At 40.5% G+C, this 12,195-nt stretch overlaps 1 protein-coding gene across 1 annotated transcript; it reads left to right on the top strand.

The window, feature by feature from the left end:
* Positions 1-86: 86 nt before the first annotated feature.
* On the top strand, positions 87-12,195 carry LOC133110148 (neuronal acetylcholine receptor subunit alpha-4-like). Its single transcript, XM_061220040.1, has 6 exons — positions 87-205; positions 6,115-6,266; positions 7,258-7,302; positions 7,405-7,514; positions 7,798-9,124; positions 10,386-12,195. The coding sequence occupies exons 2-6, from the start codon at positions 6,132-6,134 to the stop codon at positions 10,509-10,511; spliced, it is 1,743 nt and encodes a 580-aa protein (XP_061076024.1). The 5' UTR covers positions 87-205; positions 6,115-6,131; the 3' UTR covers positions 10,512-12,195.

A 12,195-nucleotide genomic window follows, 5' to 3' on the forward strand; every position in this document is an offset into this window, starting at 1 on the left:
TCAATACAGTTAATCGCAAATGATTATGGGATATAATGACGACGAAAACTAGCGTTTTGGCGGTGTAATTACAAGGCGACGCATACACCCCAACGCACAAGTATAAATGCTCTCAACAGCATAGGGGTTATTTTTACCTATGCACCAAACGCAGTTCTTACATAGTTACATTTCTGGGGAGGTGAGCGTCAGGCTACGTCGTAGGGTACGCGTCTACGCGGATATATTGACGTAGAAGTATAAATCAGGCTTAACAAGGGTATTTTGCTAGTGTTTTGCATGTTTTGCTAGTTATGCTTTGGATTAAATGAAAATGCCAAAATGAAAAAAATTTTAAATGTAAATGGTATTGTATAAGGTGAGTATAACTTCCTTAGATTTATACTCAATGCTCTCTGCTGTGTATTCCAGCATCCAGTTGGCCTTTTTACTGCTACTGCACATTGACTAGAAACTGAAAGGCTTTGATAAACTATTACCCTCAAGTCTTTTTCAACTTGAGCACTTTCAAATTTTGTACCGCCGATAAAATAATCCTGCCTTATGGTTTTATTTCCCACATGTGGAACTTTACATTTAGTTAAATTGAATTTCATTTGCCAGGTTTCTACCAACTTCTGGATTCTATTAAAAACTGTGGACCACATTGCCAAGAATTTGCGGTCCAAAATTATTATTAGTTTCAGTATTAGTATTAGTAAGAGCATCCATCCTGGACAAACGAAACCTCAGGTCCAGTGAAAGTATGAGATTGAACAGATGGGGTGGGATGTCAGGGACCAGCTGCCCATTGATAATGTACGGGTATTCTTCATTTTACTTGAGGGGAATGTACCAGGAATGCCTTTGATCTCATTGTACTGCTATACAGGCTCAATGAAATGGTCTCGTTAGTGACAAACTGTGCAGATGGCTGGAGCCGGGGATGGCTGGCAAATGCACCGTGTCACCAGACCCAACAGGAGTATTTAATTGGTCAGCTTCATGCCAGTTCACCTCATGACCAAGCTGACTTTTCATCCAGAAGGTGGCTCAACCAACTGCCCTATGAATTTAAAACAGAAAATACATATTTTAGCCTCATCTCAATTTAAGAGTTTTGCATCTGAAAGTCTGTTTCATTGATGAATTCAATGAAAGACTTTTTGTTTTTTGTTTACTGTATAGATGATCTGCTTAACCCAGCTTCTGGGTCTTAACCCAAGATTCCTAAACAATCATTGAAAGTGAGAAAAAGAAATGTTGCAACACTGACCTAAAAATAACCTGAACCATGCTGATTTTACAAACTGCTGGACTTACACAATACGCCACGAAACATTGTAAGGAGATGATGTGAAGCAGAAGCAGAGGAGGAAGAGTGCACATTTCGGTCCTCTTGAAAGAAAACCCTAAAGCCTGGAGGATAAAACATTCAGAGGAAAGAAAAGGGGAATGACAGACTGCTGTGCTCTCCTTCTGTTTGAGTGAATGACTTCTGAACCCATCTCTTTCTCCTGTGCGCGCACACACACACACACACACACACACACACACACACATAGTCTGTTCTCAACAGCAGTGCTTCACCTCACCTCATGCATAGTCTAAACTGTGGATGCATCAGGGATACTCAATGAGAGAGAGGGAGAGAGAGAGAGAGAGAGAGAGAGAGAGAGGAAAGAGAGAGGAGAGAGGGAGGGGGATTGGAGAAAGAAGAATTGTAGAGCAGCACTCGGCATTATATTGCAGCTACAGCCAAGCATGTTAAATATCATAACTGAATGAGGTGAAATCCTCAAGCTCCCAACAGCAGAAATCTCATGGGAGAGATGAAAGGAAACTGCAGACAACATGAGACTGGGGAGTGGATCCAATCAAAGCTTTCACTCGCACAATGGACTGTGATGAGGGACCTATTATAGGAGCGAAGTCTGTGTATCTGTGACATGTTTATGAAAAATTCCACAGTTCATTTTCTTGTTCTGGATAGTGTGAATGGTATAAAAATAAAAAATAACTGAATCAAGGGGAATGTTATTAGCAGTACTGTAAGGAAGGCTTGAACATTGAGCAAAGACAGAAAACTAGAACAAAGAAGTTGTTCTGGACAAAGAGGAAAGAAACAAGACTGCTTGTGTTAACTACTCAGAATGTCTCTCATTAATTGCGTTCAAATTCTGGGCATGCTGATATCTTTCCATCCAGCATCAGGTAAGTCTTTTAAGACTTTATAGGATTGCATGATGTTCCATCAGAGTATATTCTCTTTAGAGGGCTGTTGTAGAAATATATAAGTCAAAGAAAAAAAAATGCTTACTGGGACTGAACTTGAACAACTGATAAGCATCTGGTGTATTGGCACACCTAAGAATACACTTGTGTGCATTCATGAATACTTATTCTTTAACTTATTAAGTCTTCTGCTTCTTTAGCCTTTCCACTTGGAGGCTTGTGTGTTCAGAGATTACCACTGCATACCACTGTTGAATTGTGTTGTTATTTGTGTTACTGTAACCTTCCTGTCAGCTTCAACCAGTCTGTTCCTTCTCCTCTGACCTCTCTCATTAACAACACGTTTCTGCCTGCAGAACTGCTGAGCACTGGATCTTTTTCACGTTATTCGCACCATTCTCTGCAAACTCTAGAGACTGTTGTGCGTGAAAATCCCAGGAGATCAGCAGTTTCTGAGATACTAACCACCCTGTCTGGCACCAACAATCATTCCACGGTCAAAGTCACTTTCAGATTCCTTCCCCATTCTGACATTTGACGTTTGAAAACAGCTGAAGCTTTTGACCATGTCTCCATGCTTTTAGGCATTTAGTTGCTGCCACTCAAAGACTTGAGATTTCTAAAGAAGAAAATTGTGAAATTCTTCTAGGATGAAGCATAACCCTCCGCATAAATGAACATTGACCTTCCTGTAAAGAGTGATTGCTGTGAACCACTTGATCTGATTAAGTCTTTCGGCTCACCCATTGTTCAAATTCAATCAAACCTTTCACAAACCTTTTCCTTCTATGACACCATCACCATGGTGATGAAGCTGAACTTACTTTTCTAACCTGGCAGTCAGGGTAGCTGCTATGATTATTGTATATCATCACCTGTGCAATGTCCACAAACGGTTTTTCATGCAAATCATTCATCATTAAGATCATCATTAAGACTTTTCTACTCAGATTGCTAAACAGCTATCATGCTAAAGAGCGTTGCTTACTTTGAAAAGTGCTGATTAGTGCTGGAATGATATTTCAACCAATAAAAATGGACTTGTACACTATATTGATGTAAACTTCAATAAAACTGCATTGTATTTGCCCAACTTTTTTTTTTCCTGATCTGATCGCTTGGTGCTAGGAATGTTGCAGTGACATGCAAAATATTGCTCTGAACAAACTATTACCATATTGTAGAATATTACAGCAACTAAACTGCAACATTTCAAATTGACACAATGAAATAGCATATTCTCAGAGTATGGGCTGGGGATGACTCTAACAGGTGAAATATTTCACTGCATTTGGGACTAATTTGTGATTATGCATTTAGTGCATGATCAGCCAAATGGGAAAAATGTTGAACTGAAACTGAACTCTGAACAGACCGGTTGTAATTCAATCACTTAAACCTTCAAAATGGGAAGTGACAGTGAAGGAGTAATGGTAACAACTATTTTGGGGGAAACTGAACAAAAAAATCAATTGAGAGAAGTATTGATCTAATACATTTAAAACCAAAGGGCATACCAGACATCAGGAAATTAAATGACTTTTCCATGCTCTGCGGTTAATGGACAGTGACGCTGGGAATTTCAAAAGGTAGGTATATTTGGAAAGGACAATTGAAAGTGAACCTTTTATACATTTACCTTATATTATTTGATGTGTATTTACAGTATATACTGTATGTTGTACGGGTCACTTACAGTATTCTACTGAATTGCTCATAATGTTGTTTTATAAGTATACTGTGTGCATATACATAGATGTAATGCAGTCTTGTAGCACAATGACTGTGCAAATAAGCTGCTGTATGGCTGACTACATGCATTTTTAATGGTACTCATATTTGAGTCCTGAATTGGCTGACTGTTGCAGCAATGATTCTGGTCTACTGTACATATCCAGTACATTTGGAAGGTGGGAAGGTCTAGATGGAATTAAGGGGTGTAAGGGATTTTTACAAGCATCATTTATTTATTTATTTTTCAGAAGTATATACAGTTGCACATAAACTTTCTGTTATTGGCAAATCTACTGTTACAATCAATGTAGTTTAAATAGAAATTGTACACTGCGGCATCTTCCAATTGTTATTTTTATATCCTGTATTTATAATAAAATGTTTTAAACATTCCTTGCGGTATCCTCATCAGGTATACAAAAGGAGTACAAAAGATCTACAATTATACTGATGCTAGAACATTCAGCATCACATTTTTGAAATTCAGATATTAGAACAGGACCAGGCTGTCAGTTAAGCTTGATGAACCTGTTTGTTTTTGTCCCCCGAGTATATTTTGAGAGCTGAATCATTGATGAACTGCACTTGCTCCTTCCTGGAGCAAGAAAAGACGGCATCAATTTGAGTGATAAACACGATCTGGCATTGCTGGGTTCTTGGTGTACTCCTTGTAAGCAGTTCAGCTATCCTGACCTCATAGGGTCAATATGACTCATTAATTCACTGCCCTCCCTCGGATCTTTGAAATGCCAATCACAGGGGATTGACCACATACTATCTTTTACAATATTGTGTATGTATGTATTCATTGGTCTCTCATAGCTCTGGTAAAATGAAACCTTCGCTGGCATATTGTTAATATATTTTTGATTTGCACATCTCAAAATCCTGCAAGCAAATAAATGTATTGCTTATGAAAAGTTGAATTGCTATATTGGTGTTATTGAATGTCCAACAGCAAAAAGGTATTGAGATCCGCTGCCAGTAGTGTTGACATTTTTGTTGCCACTATCGTTGCTGTTGCTGCAGTGTTGTTTGGAGGCCATACTGGATGAATAAAAGTATTGCACAGTCATTTGAAAAAAAGAAGTGATGTAGTTTAAAAACATTCAAGACTTCATGAGTAACCTTCTCATCTGCAGATGTGATGTTTTTAATCCCTTATTTAATCAGCGGAGGTCCACTGAGAACAACATGTTTCTCTTTTTCAAGGGCACCCTTGGAGAAATGCCAGAGAACAGTCGCAAGTAGGGAGAGTGAGAACAGGAACAGTACAGCCCCTGGAGTAGTTTTTGGGTTAAGGGCCTTATTCAATGGACTAGAGTTCATTTCTGCAAGTCAGCATCCCTATGTGGATACAGTTGCCAATCAAGGAACCTACTGAGATAATTTAAGTGTATGGAAGAAAAAAACAAACACATTCAGTGGAACCACTTGTGCTCAACGCAGTGACCAACATCCAATCCAGGCCATGCCTGTGGTAAGTCTTCAGGAGATGGAAGATATTTGTTAACTTGTCTTGAGTATTACTCAGTGCAGCAAGATCACCTCAAATGAACAAGCTTAATGTGCCACCCGAGGATTGTATGTGCTACATTTCCTGTCAGTGTAGCAGTTTTTCTTACTCTACAATAGATGTCTTTTGGCCAGAGCTTTTTTTTTTATTTGGCAGATACTTTTAATCCAAAGCGATTTACAAGTGCATAGGTTCTACCATAAGTCAAAGCATCACATCCAGAACTAGGAAAATACACATGGAATGCTGTTCTAAACATAGTCGTCATCATAAGTGCAAATTTCTTCTTCTTTTTTTTTTTTGGGGGGGGTAGGGGGGGTAGACAAGGATAGGGGTATCAGAAAGGAGCGGCGGGGGAAATCAGGAGGGAGGACTAAGGTAGAGTTTGAAAAGGTGGGTTTTGAGTCTGCGTCAAAATAGGGGGAGGGATTCTGCTGTCCTGACAGTGGTAGGCAAGTCATTCCACCACTGAGGAACCAGAACGGAAAACAGGCGTGAACGTGCAGCTCGACCGCCAGGTGCACGTAGAGAGGGAACCATAAGGTGACCAGAGCTGGCAGACCGGAGTGGTCTAGCTGGGGAGTAGGGAGTGATCAAGGAAAAGTGACTTTACCCCTGAACCCTTGTGCATGACTGTGCTCCTCCCGCAGCCTACAGCAACGTGAACATGAAGGCCCATGCAGAAGAGAGGCTCCTGCGGACCCTCCTGACCGACTACAACAAGATGTCCCGTCCGGTCGCCAACACGACCGATGTGGTGCTGGTGCGCTTTGGGCTGTCCATCGCCCAGCTCATTGACGTGGTGAGGATGAGGATCTGGTGCTCAGCCATAGGAACGCATTACTGTACGTTACACTGCATTCATTAGAAATCTGGCCCCTGACCCTGCTTCGGAACAGTTTTTTTGCCTGCTGGTCTGTGTTGTTACTCAGAACCAAACTAGGAGATGAATACTTTGGAAAAAGTACAAAGAATGACAATTAAATCGGTGCTTTGCATGACATATTAAGGATTTAAAACACGTAATCATTCACATTTTGCAAAAGAAGGCAGAAGGAAGAATTTCAATAAAGTTAACTTTTTTTTTAGCGACATACTGTATGTGAAACTTTTTAACAGTTAAATTCTACTGTATAAAAAGTTAAGCAGGTCGTGCATTTGAGGCTGTGAGGTGCCTAGATCAGTATTATGTATTCATCTGCTCTTTCATTTCAATGTCAAAGTTAAGACCAGTGAATCAGGTTATGCTTATTGAGCTTTCATTGCTATAAGACCTGTCCCTGGTGGGTTTGGACAAGAGAAGAAACAGGAGGTCAAATAATCTCTAACCTCTTCTCTTGCTAAACTTTCACTTGAATACCTTCACTGCACAGAAGCGATTAGGAGAAACAGAAAGGCTCTGCCTCCTATATTCTGGCACTTTGTTTCATAGGTTTTGACAGACAATCAAATCAAAATGTCACAATATGTACTTTGAAGATTACTTTCTGAGGGGGAATAGGTTTCCTGCTGTCTTAACGATTATGAAAGTCTTATGTTGGATGGATATGTGAGAAAACCTTAACCTTAATCTGCCAAATAAATACACACCAAAGCCGCAGTCATGCTCCACAAACTGTCTGTACACAAATGACAATCATGCTGCATTATGATACCTTACTTCACCTCAAGTTTAAAAATCTAATGTAATTCTGTAATCAAAGAGAATTTATACACAACTCCAGGAGGAGGCATGTTTTTGTAACCATGTTTTTTGCCTGGATAAACCAAAGTTTGCTTTTTTCTATAAATAGGATGAAAAGAACCAAATGATGACCACCAATGTCTGGGTCAAACAAGTAAGTCTAAAGTGAAACAGATTTCCCATTTCAATTAGGGTTCTTCACCTAATGTCACTCTCACACAAAAATATGTGATCCTTTCTGCTGATATTCCAACAGGAGTGGAATGATTACAAGCTACGATGGAACCCCCAAGATTATGAAAATGTTACCTCAGTTCGGATTCCATCTGAACTTATCTGGAGGCCAGACATTGTGCTGTATAATAAGTATGTTTTGATAAAACACTTTCAAGACATAACTGTAGTATTACCAGTTTTACTTATTTCAGTTTGTTCTTGTGATTGCAGCTCATCAGGGTAGTCTGTAATAACAAAATATTACTGTTTTACTTCATATGAACTCTATGAACTGTTGCTAGAAAATTATGTTAAGAATCATCTACTCCATCTACTACATTAATAGAATAAAGTCAGAGTGAGAATCTGTGATTACATTCCCATCCTCTAATCAATACTAATGTCTGTGGTTGAATGTGTTTTTAAAATCCAGTGCAGATGGAGATTTTGCCGTGACCCACCTGACCAAAGCTCACCTGTTCCACGACGGCAGAATAAAATGGGTGCCCCCCGCCATCTATAAGAGCTCATGCAGCATAGACGTCACCTTCTTCCCCTTCGACCAGCAGAACTGCAAGATGAAGTTCGGCTCCTGGACCTACGACAAGGCCAAGATCGACCTGGTGAGCATGGCCAGCAACGTGGATCAGATGGACTACTGGGAGAGCGGGGAGTGGGTCATCATGAACGCAGTGGGGAAATACAACACCAAGAAGTACGAGTGCTGCACCGAGATCTACCCGGACATCACCTACTCCTTCATCATCCGGAGGCTGCCTCTCTTCTACACCATCAACCTGATCATCCCCTGCCTGCTCATCTCCTGCCTGACCGTGCTGGTGTTCTACCTGCCGTCGGACTGCGCCGAAAAGATCACGCTCTGCATCTCGGTGCTCCTGTCCCTCACCGTCTTCCTGCTCCTCATCACCGAGATCATCCCCTCCACCTCGCTGGTCATCCCGCTCATCGGCGAGTACCTGCTCTTCACCATGATCTTCGTCACCCTCTCCATCATCATCACCGTCTTCGTGCTCAACGTCCACCACCGCTCGCCGCGCACCCACACCATGCCGCACTGGGTCCGCAGGGTCTTCCTGGACGTCATCCCCATCTACCTGTTCATGAAACGGCCCTCCACCGTCTGCAAGGACAACTGCAAGAGGCTGATCGAGATGATGCACAAGAAGGTGAGCCCGACATCCATCTGGGCAGAGGCCGAGTCCAGCCTCTTCGTCCCCCAGCCCGACGGGCAGGGCACCCCGGCCCGCTCCCCGTCCCCTAGCCTCTGCCTCCCCATGGAGCAGCACCTTCCCAAGACGCAGCTGCTGTCCGCCTCCAGCCAGTACTCCATCCTCCTGGAGGAACCCCACCTGCAGGACTGCTTCTCCCCCTCTCCGTCCCCCAGCATCCTGCTCAGCCTGTCCCCGGACGGGCCTCGAGGACACCCGAAGGAGCGCTCCCTCAGCGTGCAGCACGCCCTCGACGAGCGGGAGCTTCCCCAGGGCGTTCCCCGCTGCCACTCCTGTAGCTTTCAGTACTGCTGCGTGCAGGAGGAGGCCTCCCAGAGCGCTGGGTTCCTGCGCATCCCTTCGCCCTGTGGCATGGCTCACCCCAAACCTACCACCCCCTTCGACAGACCCTCTCCAGTCACCGACGGCAAGGAGCAGCAGCTCTTCCTAATGTCCCCCTCCATGAAGCTGGCTATCGAGGGTGTTCAGTACATCGCAGACCACCTCCGGGCAGAAGATGCTGACTTCTCTGTGAGTTTTATTTATTTTTATTACAGATAAAGAATAAGGAACACTCCTTTAAACACATGTACTGTGTTCACATTGTTTCTTTTTTTGGGTCACTGAAAGCATCAATCTACTCCTTCTTCTTGTGCTGAAGTACAAGTGGTGTTGTTATTTTCATTAACAGGTATCATAAACATCATAAAAATTGATCCACCTTGAAAATGAAATAACATATACATTTATATTTAGGAGAATATAGCTGAAACAATCCAAATGTTCCATTCAAGTACTTCATGTGATGTATGTATTAATTTAGTTTAGAGATATTATATTCAAGGCCTCAGATTAATGTATTTTAGGCCATTAGATCCATTCATTTGATACCATAGAAGATTCAGCATCTATCCTAAGTGAAAAAATCCATCAGCAAATCTAATCTAAAATTAGACTTGCTTAAAGGGGTTTTGAAAGGATAGCTTGATACTGTAGCTGTTGCTGATAAGGATGTATGCTTTGAGGCCAATGGTTTTCAGGAGTTTAAATACTTCTATTTAATTCAATTGAAGTCTAATTTACAGTGAGGACCTGGGGAATCAAAGTGGGTAGGTAATGCAAGGGAAATTATATATTTTAAATTCAGGACCAGGGTTCTTTGGTCCTGAGGGAGAACACCTTACTGACCACCAACTCCTCTTTCTCCATCAATGACTTTTCTCAGGGTCCTACCCAAGTATTACCCTGCTTAGCTTCAGCAGCTTGTTGTGTTGGAGGGGTATGGCTCCAGACAACTTGACTTCATACCCAGAAGTTGTGACATGCAACCAATACTGTATCAGAATTGAGCACATTGAGTAATTGGTCACCCTCCATACTGAATTCATTGGGATCAAAATGCAACTGGTGTTGCTTTTGACAAATCTCCTGCTCGTTACTGTAGCTGATGCTTCTAATATCATTAAAAAAAAGTAAGAGGTTCACTCTTCCTTAGAGGGTAGCCATTATTGGAAAATAATTCTCACCAACAAATAAGCATCATCATATAATCTTTATGATTGTTCACAACCCACTTAAATAAAATGAGTAAGGAGACACATCAAATAACCAGTGATTTTATTTCTGTGAAGCTGTGAAGCTCTTTGTTTAGTAACATAAAGCTTCCCATTAATGTCATTAAGATTTTGATCTCTCCATTCCTCCAGTGCTTAATTTTATTTTCAATGGTCAAGAAAATATCAAAAGGAGTGTGATATGAAAATGATTAATTTTTTATCTTCTTCTGTTTCAGGTGAAAGAAGACTGGAAGTATGTGGCGATGGTCATTGACAGGATATTTTTGTGGATGTTTATAATTGTGTGCGTTCTGGGAACTGTGGGACTGTTTCTTCCTCCTTGGTTGGCCGGAATGATCTAGAATGTAATACAGTTAGAGGAAATATGACATGGGCAGGGAGTCACACTTTACAAAGAAATGTGTTTTCCATTCTAAGTTGGATGTAAAATCATGAGTTATCGGAGTGAGGAATTAAAGATTACATGTTTTTTGCAGATAATGTTTTGATGTTTGTGTTTCAACCTTAAGCTCATTTCTGTGTACAATAACTACTTTCTGTGTACAAAACTGTGACTTATCATGTTTTGTCTACTTTGCTTTGGAAATTATATGTATTAGCCTACTATGTTTTGATTCATATTAATGTAAACATATCTATTGATTAACAGCTATAAACATCCTTTGACGAATTGTCAGATTAAACTATTAAAAATAATACATTATGATGCTGCCATAATTTCTGTGGTGCAAGGAAACCATTGCTTTGTTTTCTCCTTTGGCAACTCAATTCAGCATTTGACTAGTATTTTCTAGGTATTTCCTTTCACTTTCCAGGATATATTTAGTATGCATGTTTATGTACAAAGTTGTTTACTACTTTGTAAAATCCACATCAAAGTCAAAATGTGTTGAAGTAAATTATCATGAATTAACATAATGAACAGCAGTATTATTATATACAGTAATCACCATACAGTATGTACTCTATGTTTAATAACAATTACAAAGCGCCTAAGGGAAGGCAATGTGCAAGTGCTTCAATTTCAGTAACAATTTCCATATCTAAGACACTTTCATTGTCAGTGAAATTTGACCAATCAGTATATTGAGAATAATAAACACTGTCAGTGACTCACAGGATGCTGTTTGATCCTTGGAAAGGAAGCTGTGCCACATGCTGGCAAACTTTCGTCCCTTTTCAAACTCACAAAGATGCCATGTGCATTTGTAGAAAGGAAATAACAAGAAAAAAGAAGTCAAATGTTGCCTTCTCACTTACCAAACAATTAAATAAAACCTGCATTTAAAATTCAGTCATTATATATGCCATCCCACGCATGCAATATGTTGAGTCAGTCAGCGAACAAATTAATTCATATGAGATAACAGATTCTTCTTAATGCTACTATTATTTTTCTTTTCCTGTAATATGGAGGGGGCTCAATCATTTCTGACTAGTAGACTGGTTATGCCAAATGTTTTTCCATTATTCTCAATATACTGGCGTAAATATCATAGAAAATGTATATTTATCATGTAATATCTTAATGAAATCATATCAACTAATTTTGGGAAATGAGTGTTTCATCAGTTTCAGCAAGAACTCTTTACCTGGGGCTTTTTGTTCTGCAGAAAAATATTGGTCAAATTGGTTTGCTTTGGAACTTGAGAAAGCCCAGACTCGACTCTCCCCCTCCTTCCAGAAACTCTCGCCTGGGCTGTCCACCACCATAATTTCTGTATTCCTTTCTTTGGTTAATCATTTCAAACAAGAGTCCATTTCTCCTCACTTTATAAATACTGCTCTGCCTGTAATTGTGTCCATATTCTCTGTGAGATAAGACATACTTCCCTCTTAATTATCCCTTTATCCCTCTATTTTGTCTTGGCCAGTGCATGATGGGCTCTCCCTCTATAGACGTGTTCTTCCCATTGGAAATATTTTTCTCACCAAGGTTTTTCTCCTCACAAGCACCTCATGTGCTTTCCATTTGCAGGTTCAGGCCTGGTGTTTTCCCTACAAATAAAATGATGAATATCTGTG

Source organism: Conger conger, chromosome 14, assembly GCF_963514075.1.
Source record: "Conger conger chromosome 14, fConCon1.1, whole genome shotgun sequence".
Taxonomy (NCBI): domain Eukaryota; kingdom Metazoa; phylum Chordata; class Actinopteri; order Anguilliformes; family Congridae; genus Conger; species Conger conger.